The 22182-nt window shown below is 46.8% G+C and overlaps 1 protein-coding gene across 1 annotated transcript; it reads right to left on the bottom strand.

Moving 5' to 3' along the window:
• Positions 1-7328: 7328 nt before the first annotated feature.
• On the bottom strand, positions 7329-20595 carry LOC121444647 (2'-5'-oligoadenylate synthase-like protein 2). Its single transcript, XM_041646546.1, has 6 exons — positions 20209-20595; positions 17725-18013; positions 16162-16337; positions 11904-12145; positions 10617-10758; positions 7329-8817 (listed from the first exon to the last, which is right to left on the bottom strand). The coding sequence occupies exons 1-6, from the start codon at positions 20404-20406 to the stop codon at positions 8344-8346; spliced, it is 1521 nt and encodes a 506-aa protein (XP_041502480.1). The 5' UTR covers positions 20407-20595; the 3' UTR covers positions 7329-8343.
• Positions 20596-22182: the final 1587 nt, after the last annotated feature.

Raw genomic sequence — 22182 nt, forward strand, 5'->3', positions numbered from 1 at the left:
GAGGCTACAAAATGAGACCCGGTCTAAAGAAAAGGGGGGGGGGCAATGGCCTGGACCAGGACTGGACATGGAGGAGGCAGGGAAGGGGGCTTGGTTCTAGGTCTCTCTAGGAGGAACCAGGGACAGGAGATGGGAAGTGAAGAACAGGAAAAAACACGAGCGAGCGACTGTTCAATCTTAGGTGTGGTCCTTGGGCCACCAATAGGAAAAAGAGGGACCGTGGATGTGATGGAAGTTTTGGAGTAAGTCTCTCAGTGAAGGCTGGAGGGCCCATGAATGAAGAGGGGGGAAATCCGTGAAAATCACTCTTGGCTTCCTTGTCATCCAGATGGTCACTGGTGCTTTGAGGAAAGATAAATCGCTCTAAAATTTAAGTGATGGGAAGAGGGAAAGAAATATATGCTGTCCTAGAGGGAACGTCCAAAGAGGTGGGGACAAAGTAGTTTAAAAATCTTCCTCATTGCGTGCTTATGAAATGCAAGTCTCTGAATTCAAGGCCAGCCTGTTCCACAGACAAGTTCTAGGACAGCCAGAGCTACACAGAGGAAGCCTGACTTGGAAACCAAAACTAAAACCAAAACCAAAACCAAACAACAATAAAAAAAGAAACTAAACCAAAACAGAAAGAAAGAAAGAAAGAAAGAAAGAAAGAAAGAAAGGGAGAGGGAGGGAGGGAGGGAGGGAGGAAGGAAGGAAGGAAGGAAGGAAGGAAGGAAGGAAGCGGTCTGAGAGATACCCAAGAAGCTGCTGTTGATCAATGGTGGCAGCTTTTATAGGAGAGCACAAATCAGATCAGGGTGATGTGCTGGTGCATTGTGATTGCCAACTTGGTTGGATTAGGAGTCCCCGAGGGATGGTTAGAGCCCATCTCTGCTGAGTCTGTGAAGGAGTTTCTGGAGCCAGTTAGACCATGAGAGCTCTGGCCTAATAGCTTAACCCACTAAAGGATTCAAAGTTTGAGCTGACTGTTGGGAGGCAGTGGACCTGCAGACAGTGGGGTCTGCCTGAAGGAAAGGAATCGCTGAGGACACATCCTTGCATATTACCTGGCCCCACCTCTTCCTGTTACTACTCAGCTGTTTCCTGTTTGCCAGTGGTTCTCAACCTTCCTAATGGTGCAACCCTTTACTACAGTTCCTCATGTTGTGGTGACCCCAACCATATAGTTATTTTGTTGCTATTTCAGAACTGTAATTTTGCTAATGTTATGATTTTTAATGTAAATATCTGATATGCAGGATGTCTGATATGTGACCCCAGTGAAAGGGTCATTTGACCCCAAAGGGGTGGCGACCCACAGGTTGGGAACCACGGATGTGAGCTGTTCCATGTCCACTCTGCTGTGACAGACTGATGCCTCTGAAACCATGAGGAAATCGACCTTTCTGCCCATCCTTCAGCCATACACCCCGGAGGTAACACGGAAGTGCTGACGAGGAAGCGGGGCAAGGGCAGACCAGGAATGCAAACAAGCCTGTCTCCTGTTCATGGTGGGTTTCAGTGTATGCTTTCCAACTGGCTCATCTTGATCGTAGGCATGACATTTTTATTAAGTCAGTTACTAAAAGTCTCTGCTTCCAGGCTGGAGAGATGGCTCCAGCAGTTAAGAGCACTGGTTGTTCTTCCAGAGGTCCTGAGTTCAATTCCCAGCAACCACACGGTGGCTCACAACCTTCCGAAATGAGATCTGGTGCCCTCATCTGTCAGTCAGGCAGAACATTCTTATACACAAATAATATAAATCGTTTAAAAAAGTCCCATGCATCCAATATTTGATAGTATCTAGCTAGTTTTTAAAAACCGTATATGCTTATGAATTCTTTGAGTATGTCATACATGCATATACTGTATTTTGAACATATTCTCTCCCCACTCCTTAATTCCTCCCAGATCTATCCCCCATTCTCCCTCCTCTATTTTTTTTTTAAATCACTGAGTCCAATTCATGCTTCTTATGTATGCACAGGTGTGGGACCATTCACAGGAGCATGGTCAGCACACCAGGGACCACACCCTTAAAGAAAGCAGACTCCCTTCCCCAGCAGGCATCAGCTGTCACTGTCTCTTCAGCTGGGAGCAAAGGCTCCGGAGCCTCTCAACCGGCGATGGTGACTGGCTTAATCTTGTGTGGGTCATGTGCAGGCAGCCACAGCTACTGTGATTTCACACAAGCACTGGTCCTGTCATGTCCGAAAGATGCTGTTTTGCTGATATCCTCCCTGACTTCTGTCTCCCCTTCTTTGATGGCTCCTGAGCCTCGGTGCGGTCAGGTGTGAAATGTGTCCCATTGATGGCCGGGATTGCCACACGTTTATTCTCCGTCTTTCAGCCATACACCCCACAATGAAAGCTCTCTGACGAGGTCTATGGGTACGGAGATATGAATTCATGTTTTGTATTTTTCTATCTCCCTAGGTCCTGTATTTTTTGAGGTATGAATTTAGAGTTCTTTAGGAAAACCAACATACTAGATTCACTCACCTTTGTGATTTTTTTTCTTTCCGAGACAGGGTTTCTCTGTGTTACCATCCTAGCTGTCCTGGAACTAACTCTTGTAGAGCAGGTTGGCCTTGAACTCACAGAGCTCCTCCTTTGCCTCCCAGTGCTGGGATTAAAGGTGTGCACCACCACTGCCCGGCTTAACTTTTGGGATTAATGAGCTCCCCAGCTATGGATTCTGGGCGTGTGTTTCCTCTCACAGAACAGACCTTAAATGCAACCGGGAAGCAGATCCCTATAACGTTCACTATTGCACCCGTGAGCATAGCCTGCTAGGTGGTCATTGCTGTAGCTGGAAGACAACACAGTTGGATACTGCCGATGACTCACATAGCACCTTCCCGTATTATAAAAGCTGACCACCAGAGGGAGCTTCATGATGTCGACTTTTCCAAGTCCTGTGACCAAAATAGGAAGTTTTGTTGTTGTTTTTGGACAGGACCTCACTATGTAGCCCTACGTGGTCTGGAATTTACTAAGGACCAGGTTGCCTGAAAACTCACAGATGTCTCTTCATCCTGAGCGCTGAGAGTAAAAGGGAGTGTACCATCACACCTGGCAAACAGTAGGTCTTAGCAAGTTCCGGTGGACAGTCAAGATCAATGGCAAGGGCCTGTATCATTTTGGGGGTCTCCAGGGCACCCCTGACTAACAAATGGAGGGGAAGTATTCCAGTCTGGTGCTGGGATATTTAATGGCAGCATATAGCTCCGGGGAAGAGCACTATTCCCTAAGTAGGATAACTCTAGTTAAAATATTTTATGTGAACATATATGCGCTTCTGAAATAGCAGGCTTCAATGTAGCTTTCCAGACATCCTTAGTTAGTTCTCCTGCATCCATCATCTGCTCTATCCTCAGCACTATCCTCTTTTTTAAATTATTTTTTTTTAAATTTTCATTCCATGTGCATTTGTATTTTGCCTGCATATATGTCTACGTGACGGTGTCAGATCCCCTGGAACTGGAGTTACAGACAGTTGTGACCTGCTATGTGGGTGCTGGGAATTGAAACCAGGTCTTCTGGAAGAACAGCCAGTGCCCTCAACTGCTGAGCTGTCTTTCCAGCCCCAGAACCTAGTTCTTAAGTCATTCTGTATTATGACATTTTAAAGATCAGCAGTAAATTTACAGAGGGAAGTCAACACATTCATCATGTTTCTAGTGACATAATTTATTCACACAAAACTTCTCAGGCCTTACCTATTCTTTCTGTTCACCTTCATGAAGTGCCAAGCAACGTCAGTCCTTTCACCACTAATACTTGGATGGCATTTGAAAGTTTTGAAAGGGGATATAGAGTCCGTAATACATTGACTTTTTGGAGTGTCAAAACACAGCTTAACTAAACAGATTTCTGTGGGAAGGAGGAGAGTCAGTGGTTGGAAGAGGGTGGTTAAGTTTAGGGGAGGAGATGAATGGGATATAGGATGATGGTCTCGGCTTGGAGTCTCTGAAATGCAGATTATCCTATGAGGATGCCACACACATTGGTGGGGATTGTCTGTTCCAGAACTACTCTTAAAGGGTAGAGGTTGGGGGTGCTGGGAGGTAGAGACTGCAAATCCAAGAACTATTACCTTGACAACTGTCTGTGTGTCTTTATATTGTTTCGCTGTGTGTATGTGTATTAGGACTCTAGAGGGACAGAATTGATAGAATGAATATTTATGGGATTTCTTAGAGTGGCTTGCAGGCTGTGATCCCGCTAATTCAACAATGGATGTCTCCCAACGGAAAAGCCAAGAATATGACGCTGTTCAATCCACAAGGCTAGGTGTGGCCAGTCGATACTGATAACCTAGGATACCTGGCTATCGGAAGGATCAAACGAGGGGCAGCTTCAAACTGACTTAAAAGAGAGGGCTGAAGCAGGATGGTCATCTCACTTCTCACAATAGCTCTGGCATCAGGCCTCCATGGAAAGAGAGATCCTCCAAGCCTGCCTCCCGAAAAACAGCAATATTAAACGCCTTGCCTAAACATTTAATGCTCTGTCTCCTGAGTACAGAGCTTCGTCTCCCGAAAACAGACATTTAATGCCTTGCATCCCGAATGCAAAGCCTCATTTCCTGAGAGTGGACATTGAAGGTCTGCCTCCCGAGAACAGACAAGATACTCTGTCTTTCAGAACGCTTTGCCATCCCCAGAGCAAAGCTTCGTCTTCAAGAGTAGAGAACTAAAAGCCTTGTCTCCCGAGACTCGGTCACCCGAAAAGCCGAGTCCAAAGGCCCTACATTCTGAAATAGACTAGCACCAGGCCATAGGTCAAGGATTGATTCAGCACCCGATACCAGCCTGGAACAGGACATCGGAACCTTATTTCCCTAGTGCAGACTACGGGGTCAAGAGTAGAGCCTCGCTATCCAGCCCCCTAGTGTGGACCAGGCACCCAGCCTGAAGAAATTTAAAAAGCCCTTTTTAAGCCAGGAAATACCAGGTTGTATGATGCTATTTCATGCGTGTGTGAGATGTTAAGAGAAGAGCATAGACATGTTAATACATATGTTTAGTGTGTGAAATGTTAAGAGATATCTTATAGATAATTGATAAGATTAGGAAATGTTAATGGACAAGTTAAGGTTAAGAAGTGTTTTATAGATGAGTAATGGGTAAGTTGTATTAAGGTTAAGAAGTGCTTTATGGATAAGTGATAAGTTAGATTAAGGTTATGAATTGGTTTTATGTATTAGGTTTAGTAGGATTAATAATTGTGATATTGAATTGCCTGTGTGTTGCCCATCATCAATCCCTCATGCCTATTAAGATTGTAAAGTCCAAGCCGGGCGGTGGTGGCGCACGCCTTTAATCCCAGAACTCGGGAGGCAGAGGCAGGCGGATCTCTGTGAGTTTGAGGCCAGCCTGGTCTACAAGAGCTAGTTCCAGGACAGGCTCCAAAACCACAGAGAAACCCTGTCTTGAAAAACCAAAAACCAAAAAAAAAAAAAAAAAAAAAAAAAGATTGTAAAGCCCATTGATGCATTGGATATTGAAGTTGCTAGTAAAGAATCATCATAAAAACAATTCTCTTGCTTGGTCTGGTCACTCATCACTCTCTGGGGAGAAGGGCACAAAGTCCTCATAGATATCACTTGAAAAGAACCTGGAGCTGAAGTCCCCCAGCTCGTGACAGCTATTGAGATAAAGCAGAATCTACTGTAAACATCTCCCCTCTGTTTTTGTTGCTTTGACTCCAGCTTAGAACTAAAGGTAAGGAAATCCTCAACATCAGAGAGGACACAACTCTTTAGAGCCCCTTCTATGACCTGTCTGGAAGATGATAGGAGAACTTTGGAAAAAAAAGTAGCTGGTGACAGCTGGTGGCTGCTATATTTACTTTCACTCATTTGTCTGTGATGTACTTAGGTGTGTGTGCACGCGCACACACTCCCTTGGAAGCTAGGAAAGCTTATTGTGGGTGCTGGGAATCAACCTGGGCTCAGCTCAAGTGCAGTGCATGCTCTTAATCTCTGCGCCATCTCTCCAAGCCTCCATCCTGGGCAGGAGGAATAACACAAGTCAGGATTGAGAGGAGAGATCCAGTTCGTAGGCTGGTGGTGACTGGAGGAGGAGCACAGGCGTCAGTTAGGGAGAGCTGAGGTTCTCTAAGACAGTAGCATCATGTGGTGCTGGTGTCCACCATCTCTGAACGGGAATACATACTGGTGTGTCAACTCTATTAGCTGTTAGGAGACATATTTCTGTTCTCTTGGCTATCAAATAGGGCAATGATTACCAATCTAAGTCTATTGTGGTAGTGAAATAAACGGTGTGTGGTCTGTGCTGGTCCTAGCACACTGAAAGACTCCAGAAATAATAGTCCCCAGTCTGGAGAATTCATAGTGTGATTGCCTTAGCCTAGGCAAGGGACTGAGTCTGTCTTGGGTCAGGTGATCTTCCCTTGCCAGTGAGCCAAGACTAGGGTAAAGTCACTGGTGTAAACAGGATTACTGAGAATTGGAGAAGGCTAGCGGGATGATGAGGTCAGACTCCTGGCCTGTGCCACACGAGGCCAGAGAAGTAGGAGAGAACAGTACCCTCCAGGAGACACAGGAAGGCCGGATGCTCCCCAAAAGCCTATCTTGGTTCCTCTTCCTCAGCTTCTGTTTAAACATAATCTCCTATATTCTGTCTGTCTTTCTTTCTGTCTGTCTCCCTGACTATTTTTGAGACAGGGTTTCTCTGTGTTACCCTGGCTGTCCTGGAACTCACTCTGTAGACCAAGCTGGTCTTGAAGTCAGAAATCCGCTTGCCTCTCCCCCCAGGGTACTGGGATTAAAGGCATGCATTCCCACCTCCCGGCTGACTTCTTATATTTTAAGATTTGTGTTTTTTTCCCCTCCCATCTGTAAAATGTAGACGTACTGCCATTCCTTCACGTCCATCCAGCTCCAAGGCAGCTGTGAAGACAGTCAATCAACATTGCCTATGGATACTCTTGGTATAAAAGCCACACGGTTGCGTGGGATTCGGTGTGTGCTGAGGCCACACGGGTGCATGGGATTCGGCGTGTGCTGAGGGACAGAGAAGTGGGCTGCACTGAGCTGCTGAAACGGAGGTCTCAGAGGAGAAAAGATGCCTCACCTGGATTTATTCGGTGACAAGAGGATGGTGAAAAGGTACAAGGAGAGCCTGGGAGCGAGGAGGTACAAGCCACTCGTGTAGACTCCCTGGGTGTGAGTGCAGGCTTTGGCTTCTGTCTCTTGCTGTGTGTGGTCTATTCTGTGGGCGAATGACTCTTTCTGTAAGGGCTTGGGGAGATCTGTTCTTGACTGTTTAGCTTCTTTCAATCCCGATTGTCCCAGAAGTTTACTGTACAAAGTCCTACTTTCAAGATTAAAATGTGTGATTGGCTAAGAGTAGCTACTGGATGGAGTCTACCCTTATCACGTTTGGTCCAAGTGGGTTTAGAGAGAGGGAGCCACATCTGCCCACCAGTATTAGGCTTGCAAATGTCCCTTGGATGTATCTTCAGAGAATGCCATGTGGGCTGGGGGCACCTGAAGCTATGTGGGCTCTACAATGGCATCAGACACAATGAGGACAGTATTGAAGGATACACCATCGTTCTTTGGCTCCTTTATTTATTCAGCGGGCAAGTGCCGAACATTTGCACTGATGGGTACCATTCTAGACCACAAGGGCCAAGGCATAAGAAGTTCAGGAAAATCAAGTTCCATTAGACTAGAGAGAGAGTTCCAACAAAACAACATGATTACTATCCCACTTCCTTTCAGAGATGTCTGCTGTGGACGGAGAGAGAAGACAGGAGCCCAAGGTGACTCAACCAGCTGCACGGCCACACGGCAGTCCTTTTCAAACTTGAGCATGCACTGCAATAATGCGGGGGCAGGGGGTGGTTGTCATGACGCTGACAGCGAGTCTCAGGGCAATATCTGGCTCGGGTTAATTTTCCTATCTAGGAGGTTCCTGGAGTGACAGTGATTCTGTTGATCTGAGAGCTGCACTTTGAGACTCAGGGGCGTACAAGTCTGAGTCTTGAAAGACGAAAACACGGGTCAAGGGTAAAGGATAACTGACTCAAAGTGATGGAGGCGTGACTCGGCATCAGCATGAGTTTCTAGTATTTGGGAGACTGGTGTGCATTGAGTGGGGAAGGGAAGTAAGTAGGGCTCACCTTGACTATATTAAATGAGACTGAATATTAAGCAAAGAAACTTGAACTTCATTCTGTATGTATGGGGTATGGGAAAACACAGGAGGGTTTTAAGCAAGAGGATGTGTTGCTATTTAAGCCCCAGAGAGAATAAAGCATCTGGGTAAAGGGATGAGGTGGGAAAGCATATGACTATAGGTGTTGATACCATTCATAGCCAGACTAGGACTAGACCACCTTACTGAGCTGGATGGTGTCACAGTCTTTGATCTGTAGCTTTGAAAGTCTGCAATCATCTTCCAGTTCCTCATCCTTCAACATCAGTACCTGATCCTCTATACGAGGCCCTCCCGCATCTTCAATTATCGTCTTCAGGTAGTAGATGGTATGATCAGGGCAGATGGCATAAGGCTTGCTCTGGCCACTGGAATCCTTCACAAAGACCTGGATCTCAGGAGGAAATGTCTCCAGCACCCGGACGGTCACCTTAGAGAATATTCTGTAATCCGACAGGGTCTTCTGGCTGCTGAGCAGTTGCCTCTCCCCTTGTGGCTCCTGGAAGGAGATGCGTAGCTCTCCGCTGGTGCCATTTGTCCTCTTGATCTCTGCCTTCATCTCCCTGATGGGGCTATAGGGGTCTACCCAGAGTCTCAATGTCTCTTTTCCTGTTTGTTTCACTGTCACCTGAATGTCCCGTGCTGGCTGCAAGAGAGGTAAGAAAGAGCAAGGGCACCTGCATGTTAAGAAGGGTTTGTTTCCGACAGAGCTTCTCCCTTCTAGCTCCTGATAGAATTTACCGTCTATCATGTATAGAGTTTATCATCTATCTATGAGACAAACTGGGAGATGCTGAGCGCTGATGTTAGACAACAGGAAAGCTGCTTGGCCACCCTAGGCTCGGAGTCCCACTCAGTCCCACTGTGTTCCTCGACTTAACCCAAACCGGAGCAACAACTGGTCTCTAAATGATATTCTTCCTGCATGGTTTCATGCAGGATCTTTTCCTGTCGTGGGCACACAGCAGTGAGGTATTTATGGAAGCCTGGGGATTGCAGTGATGTAATTTAATGTTTATGCCTGGCTTTAGGATGACTGTTCCAGTGTAGCCACTGCCATAGGGTCATAGAATGCTGACGGATCTGCTGAAAAGATGGTTTGCATCTGGAATGGTTTCCTGGTAGGCTTCATGAGATAACTAGCCCTCATCAGTCATGGTTCTGGGCTGGTGGAATGTTTGAGGAGATTTAGAAGGCATGGCCCTGTGGGGGATACTAGTGTATCACTGGGGGCAGGTTTGGGGGTTTCAAAAGCCCTCAACAGTCTTTGCTCACTGTTTTGGCTTCCTGCTTATCGTTGAAGATGTGAGTTCCAACCCCACGCCTGCCTGCTACCACACTTCCCTGCCAGGATGGAAGAAGACTCATCCCTGTGGACCTGTAAGTGCAAACAAACCTTCCCTTCTGTCAGTTGCCTTGGTTATGGTGTTTTATCACAACCACAGGGAGGTGACAGAAACAGGTTTCATTCTTGTATTTGGTTAAGACAATCCTAGTACAGCCCCTTGAGCTGGCATGATCAATATTACCCCATGCCATGCTCAAAAGTGCCCTGATTTAGACTCCATGTTATCGGGTGACGTCTTCTGGATCTGTGTGTATGGCTAGGGAACTGTCTGGAAGAGAATTCAGTAAAGGAACAATGCATTGAAAAATAACAAGTATAATGAAAACACACAGAGACACAGGCACGTACTCCTGAGTGTAGGCCCTATTTCAGGAGTGGACACAAGAGGTTGACAAGTGACTGCCTGGGAGATGGGATTTCGGAGAAACTGGGAACTGAGATGGAGGGAGACGTAGGTAGGTTATGTTTGTTTTGTTTTTTCTTGCTTCCCAAGAGTCCCTTGGTTTGGGACATTCTCAGCCACTGGGACTTGATGGCCAGGTGGCAGGTCCCTGTCAGACCCTGTTGTCTGCCTTGCTTCTCTTGCTGTGGGGTCACCTTTGAGGACAGAGTCTGAATTTTCCTGCAGAAGATGAAAAGAGGGTCAAGGGTTTGGCAGGTCAGGAAAACAGCTTCCTCAGCACTGGATTCTGACTTAGTGCACAGAGAGCTGTCACCTCTGAGAGGAAAGCCGTCCACAGGAAGGCTGTGTGGCTGGTCTGTTGTCTGCAGTGGGTTGTAGGAGCTTTTGTTTTTAAAAAACATTTCACATTTACTATTTAAATAGCAAAAAAAAAAAAAAAACCTACATTGATAACCCACCAAAGGGGCAAGGATTACTGTAGGGAGAGCCAATGGATGTGAGTATCTCTGTATTGACTACAGGACAGGGCAGGTTGCCTGACCTTCTTACAGGTCAAAAGACCGGAGGCCTAGATGTCTGTAGAGGAGAAGTAGGCTGTGACACCTAAATGTGTTGCCTGTCTTGGGACTTATGGGTGCTGAGGGACGAGCTCCAGGTACTCCCTGGGAGTGCCGATCATGAGACTATACCGTACTGGTACATCCCAGCTCCCTCTGGGGTCTTCGGTCCGGCAACAGGCCTGCCTCAGGCAGTAGGAAGCTTCTCTGGCCACCAGGTCCCATCCATTTCTACTTCCTAAGTTGTTGGTGGGGTCAGCTGGGTCCAGGATGATGGGCCTGGGGGAGAGAACGGAAGCAGGTCTGTGTTAAGGTCAGGATGCTGGCCTCTGGCACTCGTGTCTGTGAAATCATAAAGCACATTATTGTTAGGTTGGGAGCGTAGATCCCAGACTCCAGCCCCTTGCATCTATCCTAGCCCCCAGGCCTGAGAGTTGTATTGGTTCGGACTCCAAATCCCAGCATGCCATGTCCTGACCCCTCCCCGGGTTGGGACCACTCCCACAGTGTATTTATTTGAGCTCCCAAAGGAGAAACATGTGGTCCCTTTTCCTTCCTCCTGGTGGTCGCTGTGGCCTCTGAACGGTCTACCCGAGAGCACAGGAATCCCATTAAACCTGGATATTTCTTAATTTGGCTTGTTTTAATTTGGCTTGATTGGGATTTTGTGTCCACAGAGAGCTTGCGTTAGGAAAAATTCCTAACAATTATAATGGTAAATTGTCATGTGATATTTAAGCTCCCTAAAAAGCTGACTCCAGAGCCACAGCACCCACAATTTTAAACCCAAACATGTGTCTCAAAGTGTGCTTCCAAGACTCTTTGTCTTGGGTCCAGCTGTTCCCCACTCCCCACCCCCCACCTGCCACTCTGTGCCGGGCAAAGGGAAAAGAAGCAACAACAGATTGCTTTTATTCTTGGACCTTGAGAACAGCTGGAAGGGGAACCATTTCCGCCCAGAGGCTATGGCTTATCTCTTGCTACTGTGGGGACAGAAAGCTGAAGTGACTCACGGCTGAGACCTGAGACGTGGTAGGCTCACCCGTGGAGAGAAAGATCAGCTGGGAACTCCTGATGCCCCCCTCACTGGTTATATCTGTGGGTATTGCCTTTGCTCCCTCCTGCTCAGGCTACTCCAGTCATCTCTGTGAGCCCCCGACTTGATGATACTCTGCTAGTGGCTGCTTCTCTTTATGACTAGAGCCACAGTGACCTTGAAGGGATAAACCGGAACTCGACAGCAAAGCGTGGGAAAGGCAGGATTGAACAACTCACAGAAGGAGACCTTGGTGACACAGCCACACTTGACGTTTACCTTTTAATGTTTTAGACTGCAAAAGCCACTTGAGTCCTTTTAGTTTTTCCAAGCCACTTCAGTCAGGGCTTCTACTCTTTAAAGCCATAAATATGGTTGAGATACTCACCGGTCTCCCCTCAGCTGTTCTTTGAGAAAGTCTCTGACGACCTCGTTTTGGAAATCGTAGTACTTAGTCCAGTATACACAGATGTTCTGGTAGTCTCTGAGGAGCTTCATCACAGCTACAAACCCTTCATCCAAATTGAAGCTTTCGCTGCTGTCTGTACCCATTTCCCAGGCATAGATGGTCAGTAGCTCCAGGGAATATTTTGGGGGCAATGTTACTCCTCTATTTTTACGTCTCAGGTACTGGAAAAGGGGGGGCGCAAAACATGAAGGAAGATAGCGGAGGAGGGAGAGGGAGGGAGGGAGGGAGGGAGGGAGGGAGAGAGAGAGAGAATATGTTCTTGATGCTCTAAGAACTTTTGGGTTCCTCTGTTGCTTTATGTGACACAGCCATGAAATGGTGGGACCTAGGGAGACCATCTGCATATCGATCCATGTTTTGAGTTAGAATGGAGAAGGCAATGTTACCACATAGTAAATACAGGAAATAACTGGAAAAATCTAAAACATACAGACATCTCAAGACAGAATAAAATGAAAGAAGAAAGGGAAATAATGCCATCAAATGTTTAATTCCTCCTAAATTAATTAAGAAATTCATGGCAGTCTTTATTTGTTATATAAAAAAATCCTTGGAGAATTCCATAGCTATATACAATATTTTTTTTTATCATATCCACCCTTGGTACCCTTTCAACTTCTCACCCCCTCAGGTCTTCCTCCTCCTCTTTTCTTCTTTCTATTTTCTTTATAACCCATGTTGTTCAGTCGGAGTGGCCCTTGTGTGCATGGATGTGGGGCCGTCCACCAGCCACATCCCTGAGGAGAGAACTAGCTCTCCCTCCCCTGGCAGCCATCCACAGTCAGAAGCTCTCAGCTCTTCCCCATTGACGCCCAGATGCTGACTGGCTCTGTCTTGCTCTGATATCATGCAGACAGCGGACAGTGAGCGCCTGAGCTCAGGGAGTCTGTCATGTCCAGGAGACACCATTTCACAGTCATCCCTCTGATCTCCAGCTCAGACCCCTGCCTCCTCGTCCAATGTTTCCTCAGCCATGTAGACAGGGAGGACAGAGATGTCCCACGTGGGGCTGGGTACTCCCCACTGCCACTTGTTCTCGGCACTGAGACAATTTGGTGCCATGTTTATCGAATAGAACAACAAGAGTAGATTTTATTTAAAATCCAGGTGATATTTGAGACAGAGTCTTGCTGTGTAGTCTAGGCTAGCCTGAAACTTGCAGTTCTTTTGTTTCAGCCTCCTATGTGTTGGGACTGCAGGTGTGCACGGTGTGCCTGGCCCCCAGTGATTTTTCTCTTGTATGAGTATTGTACGTATGTGTAGGGGGTGTGCTAGCCACACATGTGGAGGTCACAGGCCAACCTTGGATGTCAGTCCTCACTTTCACCTGGAAACAAAAACAGTAGCTTTTGGCATAAGAATAAAGGATAGCCAAGGGTTAGGGATGGAGCTTAGAGGCTGACTATTATTTATTCAGTGAGAAAAGGAGACACAATTCAAACTGTGATGTACAGCTTATTAGTCATTTGGAAGAAAATAAAAGCATTGCCAAAGTCATGTCATATACAAGAAGTTCAGCCAGGCGGTGGTTGCAGGAGGCAGAGGTAGGCAGATCTCTGTGAGTTTGAGGCTAGCCTGGTTTAAAGAGCAAATTCTAGGACAGGCTCCAAAGCTATGCAGAGAAACCCTGTCTCAAAAACACCTTCAAAATTTTTAAAAAAATTAAGTGGCTATAAGGCTATAAAGTCACACACACACACACTCACACACACACACACACGTTCAGTTGGAGTTGCCGTTATGAGCACGGGTGTAGCATATCACCACACTGATATGCACACATGCATACACACAAAAAATGTTAATACATTTTTATGCTGTTTGAATTTTTTATAATGGGTCCATTGCAATACTCAAATAAACACAAAAAAATTTTAATACATTTTTATGTTGTTTGAATTTCTATGATGGGACCATTGCAATATTCAAATTACCACCTCTCTCTCTCTCTCTATATATATATATATATATATATATATATATCAATACACACACACACACACACACACACACACACACACACATATATATATATATATATATATATATATATATATATATATACTGATTGATTGATTTCCTATGGAGAGAGAGGGGTGGTTCAGATAAGTAACAAAAATCTATCATAGAAGGTCAGAAATATTCATTTGCAGAAATCTGAGCCAGGGAGAGGGCTTGCTGGGTAAAGTATTTTCCATGCAAGGGTAGGAACCAGAGTTTAGATCCCCAGAAGCCATGTAAATGCTCAGTGGATATTGCAGCATGCCTATAATCTCAGTACTTGTGAGGCAGAGACAGGCACTTCCTGAAGCAAGCTAGTTAGACAGCCATGTAGTCAAGCCTAGGGCCAAGTGAAAGACTGTGTCCCAGTATATATGGAGGAGGTCAAGGAGACTTGAGACTCCTGACATCAACCTGAGGCCTATATACACATACATATGCACACGCACGTATGCACACATATGTGCACACACATACACAAACACACATGTACACACATATACGCACACACATACACAAACACACACAGGCACGCACGCACACATATGCACATACACATACACAAACACATGTACACACAGATATACAGATGCATGCATGCATTCAAGTGCACACACACAAACTTCACACAATACACATAATTTGCAGAAAAGGAAATCACTATGTTCTTAAATTATATGTAAATGTGTGTCTGTGATTGGGTATGTGCATGTGAGTGCAGTGCCTTTGGGGACTAGAAGGGGGCACTGGATTCCCTGTAGCAGGAGTTACGGTAGTTGTAAGCTGCCCAGTGTGGGTGTTGGGAATTGAACTTGGGTCTGGTGCTAGAGCAGTATATGCTCTCAACTGGTGAGCCATCTCTCCAGTCCACTGTGTTCTTAGAGTTGGCCTACTTAGAGCCAGCAGGTGGATGGTAAATCTATGAAATCATGTGCAGCACAGATGGGAAGTATCTGCAGTTCATGCGGCCTTACAGGTGAGGAGGAAATGACAATGTAAAATGTGTACATGACATAAACAGATGGTGCTCTCACATTCCACGCCAAAGGTCAACAAACGCCATGTTTGTTTAAAGGGTGGACCACAAATGCAGTGAGCTAGCATGATTCCGCTTACCTAGTCTTTTAGTGTGAGCCGTGCGAATACAGACAAAAACTAAATGCGGAAAGGCAGTCACTGCATCATTATTGGTTTGCCCTGGGACTGCATGTGAATTTCAGTGTCTTCCTTATGCATTCTTAGACATTGTTTTTATAATGGGCCTTTTGCAGTATGCAGATAACCAGAAAGAATGCTGTTACGAAGCTGTCTGTGACTGCCGAAGAGCACACTTTTCAAACCTCAGCTCTACTTTCAGCTCAGTTTCCTCATCTCCAAAATGAGGGTAAAAACACACCCACTAGGAATTAGCTAGAAAGACTGGATGGGCCTAGATCATGGTGTAAACATAGGCTACTTTTTCATTTCCTGGCTGCCCAGACCCGAATAATCACACAGAAACTATATTAATTACAACACTGTTTGACCGATGACTCGGGTATATTTCTAGCTAGCTCTTACATCTTAAATTAACCCATTTCTAGTCTGTGCATCACTATGAGGCTGCAGCCTACCAGTAAGGTTCCGGCATCTGTGTCCTTGACTCTACCTGTTCTCTATATATCTCTGTTCAGATTTCCGCCTGGCTTTACTCTGCTAAGCCACTGGCTGAAACGCTTTATTTATCAAGCAATAAAGGCAGCACATATACAAAAGGACATCCCACATCATCATGGGACATAGCACTTCATAGTGGTCTCTTTGTCACACGTCTGTGTGTTCTTACTAGCAAGCATTTAGCTGCCCTTGGGGAAGGTGTCACTGGAAGGAGGAGGCTCTAAGCAAGACACAAACACCGTTGTTGCAATAATGCCTGGCTCTGATACTGTCCAGGGCACTGCAGGTCATGAGCAGACTCCATTTATCCAGTTTTATTCACTGTTTATCCTGCCTCTTATCCACTTTTCTCATCCCCATTCCATCTCTCTTGGTAGTGCTGAGGACTGAACTCAGGGCCTTGTAAACCCCAAGCAAGCTCCCAGCCAACAAAAAATATCCCCAGCCCTGTATTTTTTTCCACTCCTTAAAAAGTGCCTGACTGTGCCCACTCTCCCCTCCCTATTCTCCCAGCCCTTACCTGCATGTACCAGAACTTCACCAGCCGGAGGAGGTTCTTCAGTTTAACCGGGCGACTTTTCACAAAATGTCGCTGCAACTCTGTGAAGCTGGGTGAGAACTCGCCAGGGTAGCCCCTACTCTTTATTAGCTCTTCATAGATTTCTGGGTCTGGTTTCAAGTCTCGGGAAAGGGGTCCTGGGAGGAGAAAGTTACCTGGTGAGGAAACTGCAGCTCTTGAGATGGGAAAGACAGGAAAGCCTCCCTTCCTCCCCTCCTTCATTCCCCTACAACCCTTTCTCCCCTCCCTCTCCTCCTTCACAGGCTTTAACCCTTCCTCCCCTCCTTCACCCCCCTCCAATCCTTCCCTGCTCCTTCATTCCTTCCTCCATCCCTCCCTTGCTTGATAGGGTCTCTCTGTGTATCCCAGGCTGCCACTGGGCTTATGACCCACTTGCCCTGGCTTCCTGAGCATGGGGATCACAGTCAAGCTCGTAGAATCCTCAGATCACCTCTGTAAAGAAGGGAATTTAAAGGCAACCATGGGAAATTGCCACTTTTATAACTCACTTGTGGGCAGATGCTGTCAGTTCCCATGATTCTCCTTAACATTATCACACACACAAAGTATAAAATGCTAAGGGATGAGAGCCTTGTTTTATTTTTTTTTAAATTTACTTATTTATTAAAGATTTCTGTCTCTTCCCCGCCACGCCTCCCATTTCCCTCCCCCTCCCCCAATCAAGTCCCTGTCCCTCATCAGCCCAAAGAGCAATCAGGGTTCCCTGCCCTGTGGGAAGTCCAAGGAACCCCCACCTCCATCCAAGTCTAGCAAGGTGAGCATCCAAACTGCCTAGGCTCCCACAAAGCCAGTACGTGCAGTAGGATCAGAAACCCATTGCCATTGTTCTTGAGTTCTCAGTAGTCCTCATTGTCCACTATGTTCAGCGACTGCGGTTTTATCCCAGGCTTTTTCAGACCCAGGCCAGCTGGCCTTGGTGAGTTCCCAATAGATCAGCCCCATTGTCTCAGTGTGTGGGTACACCCCTCGCGGTCCCGAGTTCCTTGCTCATGCTCTCTCTCCTTCTGCTCCTGATTTGGACCTTGAGATTTCAGTCCGGCGCTCCAATGTGGGTCTCTGTCTCTGTCTCCTTTCATCACCTGATGAAGGTTAATATTCAGGAGGATTTCTATATGTTTGTCTTATTCTTTGTTATAAACATATGGACTTAGCGTGGCTTGTTTCTTGCCAGCTTTTCTTAACTTATATTATCCCATCTACCTTTTGCCTCTGGGCTTATGGCTTCTGTAAAGCTCACTCTTTCTTACCCCGTGGGTTGCTGTGCAGCTGCATGGCTGGCCTCCTCCTCTGGCTCCCCTTCCCAGGTTTCTCCCTGTATTTATTCTCTGGCTACCAGCCCCACCTATCCTTTCTCCCGCCGTGCTATTGGCCTTTCAGAGCTTTATCAATCAGGTGTTCTAGACAGGCAAAGTACCACGGCTTCACAGAGTTAAACAGATAAAACCTAAACAAAAGTAACACACCCTAACATAATATTCCCCAACAACCCACCGCTGGATTTACCCAAAACATCATAAGCCGGGAGAACATCCATCGGAATGATGTCGTCACTCTTCCTGGACTGGACCTTTAAGGTCAGGGAGCGAGGGATCCGATTTCCCTCTCTGTGTTTAACCACAGTGATGTTGTAGGCCAGGCTTTTCCTGCAGTGAAGCAGCTTGCTCTCAATGAAGTTGATGATGGATTCTCGGTTTCTCGCCTGATGTTTGAAACTGGAGAAGCAGCTCAGGAATAGAACCATGTCCTGGTCAGATCTGTGGTTCAGCGTTGTCCCCTTTCCCGAGGAGCCTCCCTGTGAATGAGACACTGCTAAATTGACCTATCCTGAGTTTTGGTGTTTGGAGGTTGAGAGGTAAGTTGAGAGATAATGGTAAGTTCCCTACTCAACCCTTAAAAGAAGTCACTGGGCCGGTGGCAGTGGACAAGTCTTTTACCCCAGCACTCAGGAAGCACAGGCAGCTGGGTCTACATCAGTCTGAGGTCAGTCGGGTCTACAGAATGAGTTCCAGGACAGTCAAAGCTAAGCAGAGAAACCCTGTCTCAAAAAAGCACACACAAAAGAAAAGCCATCTGTCCCCCTTATGGAGACCTTTGCTTTGGCATCCCTAGTCCCAAACTGAGATTTCCAAATGTTCTGAAATCTCAAACTTAAAAAAAAAAGCAACACCTTTTATGTGTATGTTTTTTTTTTTTTTTTTTTTTGCCTACATGTATGTCTGTGCACCGCATGTGTGCCTGTTGTCCCCAGAGGCCAGAAGAGGATGTGGGTCCTTTGGAACTAGAATTATAGATGGTTGGAAACCACCATACAAGACAAACAGCGTATCGACCTCAGAGCTACACCCCCATCCCCAAACAAATCACTGTTATAAAGCTATAGTGAAACTCAATACCGTGTTTCAAAACAAGATGAGAGGGCATGAATCTCAGTGCCTCCTTCTTCCCTAGACAGTGCCTCACTAGGTAGCCAAGACAGGCCTGACAGTCGTAACCTGGTAATCCTCCTGCTTCAACCTCCCGAGTGCTGGGGTTAAGGTGGGGGCTGCCACACCCAGCTCTGTCAGGTCCCAGAAGCAAAGAGGTTGATGGAGCGCTAGACCTGGTAGCTGCCAGCCACGTCAGAGGTTTGGAGGCCAGAACACAAAAGGATGCGTTGTAGCTTTTGAGGCAGCTGTAGCAGCTTCAGTTTCGATCTCGAAAGCCATTTTGTTGACAGCTCTCACTAATCTTTGATGTCAACTGTCTGTTTAGGTTCTTCATAGACCAAAGTACTTTCTAACCTCTGCGGCCCTATATGGCTCAGGGCTCCCAGATAAAGCCTGACTTACTCCAGTTAATGTAAGATGTCTTTCATCTTAGCAAATTGAAGACCACCCACATTTCTGATCCAAACAATCTTGAAAGTTTGTGCTTTTTGGGCAGAAAGGACTCTTTCTAAGAAGATGCTGCATTACTTCCCTGGGCCCCTGGAGTCCCATTGAGTCTACCAAGCACTGTCTTGCCAGGCAGTTTCTAATAGAACCAATGGCACCAACTTAGGAGAACAATAGGTTTCCTTTACGATCTCAGAGGTCAAGTCGTATTTCTTTAGCAAGGAAAGGCACGCACACATTTCATGGAAACTGGTGACTGCTCCATTCAGAATCCCGAATTCTCACTGCCACCTTTGTCCTTCAGCGTTGCAGACTAATTTTACGCACAAAAACCTTTTAACCTTTTTTTTTTTTTTTTTTTTTTTTTTTTTTTTTTTTTTGGTTTTTCGAGACAGGGTTTCTCTGTGGCTTTGGAGCCTGTCCTGGAACTCGCTCTGTAGACCAGGCTGGTCTCGAACTCACAGAGATCCGCCTGCCTCTGCCTCCCGAGTGCTGGGATTAAAGGCGTGTGCCACCACCGCCCGACAAAAACCTTTTCTGTGCTTTATCCATTTATTGCTTATGATAAACACAACTAAAGGAGGAGACTGAAGCTCAAAGGAGTGCTGTGTCACATCTCTCAAGGTCACTAACCCTGTTATGATGGTTCTGTCTCTTTAAGAGACAAGCCACGCCCACTCCCTGCCGGCAGCCTCAGAGCCTCAGACCCCCCCCCCCCCCACCTTCCCTCTTCCTGTCCCCTCTCTGGGAGAGGCAGTTTCTGCCCCCTCTCTCCTTTTCTCCTCTCTCTTTCTTTTCCCCTTTTAACTTTACTCTGTACTGTTAAATCCCCCCCACACCCCCCGCACATGGGGCCTGCTGCGTGGTTTCGTGCACCGTCCCTGCTTGGGACCTTGGCAGCTTGTAGCAAACCCATCTGCATGGTGTGCCTATGTGCCTATGTGTCTGTCCCTTGCTTACACCCCCCCCCCCCCCCCCCCCCCCCCGCCCACAGGGCTAGCAGCCAGGGACGCCCAGGGGACCAGCCACCTTGGTTTGTGAAGACCCGCAGCAAATCCATAACAAACCCCACAGGGCAGAGATGGGATTTGAACCCAGGACCGTTTGTGCTCACCTTTACCACCTTAAGCACCTTGATTTCTTGGCCCAGAAGAGATGCACCACGGAAGCATTGGTCCCGAAGGAACCCCTCAATTCTATCCCAGGCATCCTGCCCCTCCTCTTTCCAGTCCCTCTCGGGCTGCAGGCAGTGTTCTAGGAAGTAGTCCAGCCTGTCCCCAGGAGTCACGTACAGGTCGGGGATTGGATCCATCACTGCAGGATCAACCTGTCCCTTGGAGTGAATCTTCCGTGCTTTTGCTCAGGGAGAAGTTTCCAGCCCTCCGCTAGATAAACGCTGGGGAAGGAGCTGCAGCCTGGTGAGACTAGTCTTTGCTTCCAGGGTGGAGAAGGGCTGAACTCCAGGACGTCTCCGCCCTCCGCTCTGCTTCTGGGGAAAGGAAACCAGGCTTTCTGAAGAATGGAAAGTGAAACTGCTGGGAGAAACAGTTTCGTTTCTTCTAGGACGGATGAACAGTTGCCGAGGAAGTCCCAGGAGTCTCCCTAGCAGGCTCTGTGTGAGCACCGGATTTGTCTTCTCAGCAGGCCCAGTGGCAGCGACTGGCTAGATAACCGCATCTGCCCGGTAATCTGGCAAACACCGCATCTGCCTGGTGATCTGGCAAACACCGCATCTGCCCGGTGATCTGGCAAACACCGCATCTGCCCGGTAATCTGGCAAACTCCTTTATTTCAATCTTAATTACTGAAAGTGTCTGAAGCAAGAGACATAGTTACACATAGTTAGACTGAGGGTCATTACACAGCACCCACACTCCCAAGTTCCTAACGACTGTCCTCAGCCTGCCTCCCCAAAACTGCTCACCCGTGTGACAAATCTCAGACAAGGTCACATCAAGTCTTGAGGGCCAGACTGTCCAGCTGTAGGGCAGATCAAGGTGGCATCTCTCCGATGTCCCCAGCTGTTCTGAAGATGTGAACAATACATTGCTATTGGTTCCTACTTAGAGACCATCAAGTGGGCAATGTGAGGTTCTCCTCTTATGCAGACCTGGGTCTGGTTATCTTGAGTGAGCAGTGTCACTGGGTTCTGGTTATCAAGTGCAGCCTTGGATATAGTGGGGGCTCCTGGCTGAGCTATTTTTTCATGTCTAAAGGGCATCATTTTTGGAAGGTATACTCATCACAAGTAGTAACCCTCATATCATATCACACAGCAAAAAATTTATACGTACTGTCTTAGCTAGGGTTTCTATTTCTGCGACAAAATACCATGATGAAAATGGCAATTTGGAGAGGAAAGGTTTTACTTCATCTTTCAGACTGTCCAGTGTGCAGGGAAGTCAGGGCAGGAACACAAGTCAGGCACTGGAGACAGGAGCTGGATGAAGCCCATAAATGCATGAGTGCTGCCTATTGGTTTGCTCCTCGTGGTTTGTCCAGTCCGCTTCCCATTCCCTCCAGGACCACCTGCCCAGGGGTGACAGCACCTGCAATGGACTGGACCCTCCCATAGTAATCATTAAAAAATGCCCCACAGACTCGCCTGTGGGTCAGTTTTATGGAAGCATTTTCTCAATTGAGGTATTCTCTCCTCAGGTGACGATAGCTTTTCTTGAGGTGGGAGATACTCGAAGTATTAAAGTTGATGCTATAAAGGGTTTACTAATAAACGTGCTTATGAAATATGAATTACACAAAATAGATCTTAGCAACGGGAACACTGTTTCCACTGTGACTAGGACGTGTGTAGTTTAATGAATAGGCTTGTCCTTCGCTTTATTAGCTCCAGGGGAGTGAGTTAGAGCCTTTCCTCAGGGTAGTGTGTCCAGTGATTTCCGGGTCCTAGTTTCTCTGATAAGATTTTAACACAGCCATGTGCCCCTACTGTCTCAATTCCTCTCACCCAATAAATGTATAGGTCTGCTCCCTTTCCACCCCTGGGAATAAGTCATCTGTCAGTCTGTGCTAGGTGAGTGGAACTGACTGATGGCCCGGAGTCTGTCTCTGCCAGGGGCCACAATCATCC

The sequence above is a fragment of the Microtus oregoni genome, unplaced genomic scaffold (assembly GCF_018167655.1).
Source record: "Microtus oregoni isolate MIOR12 unplaced genomic scaffold, Mior012 000003F_ref0000135, whole genome shotgun sequence".
NCBI lineage: Eukaryota > Metazoa > Chordata > Mammalia > Rodentia > Cricetidae > Microtus > Microtus oregoni.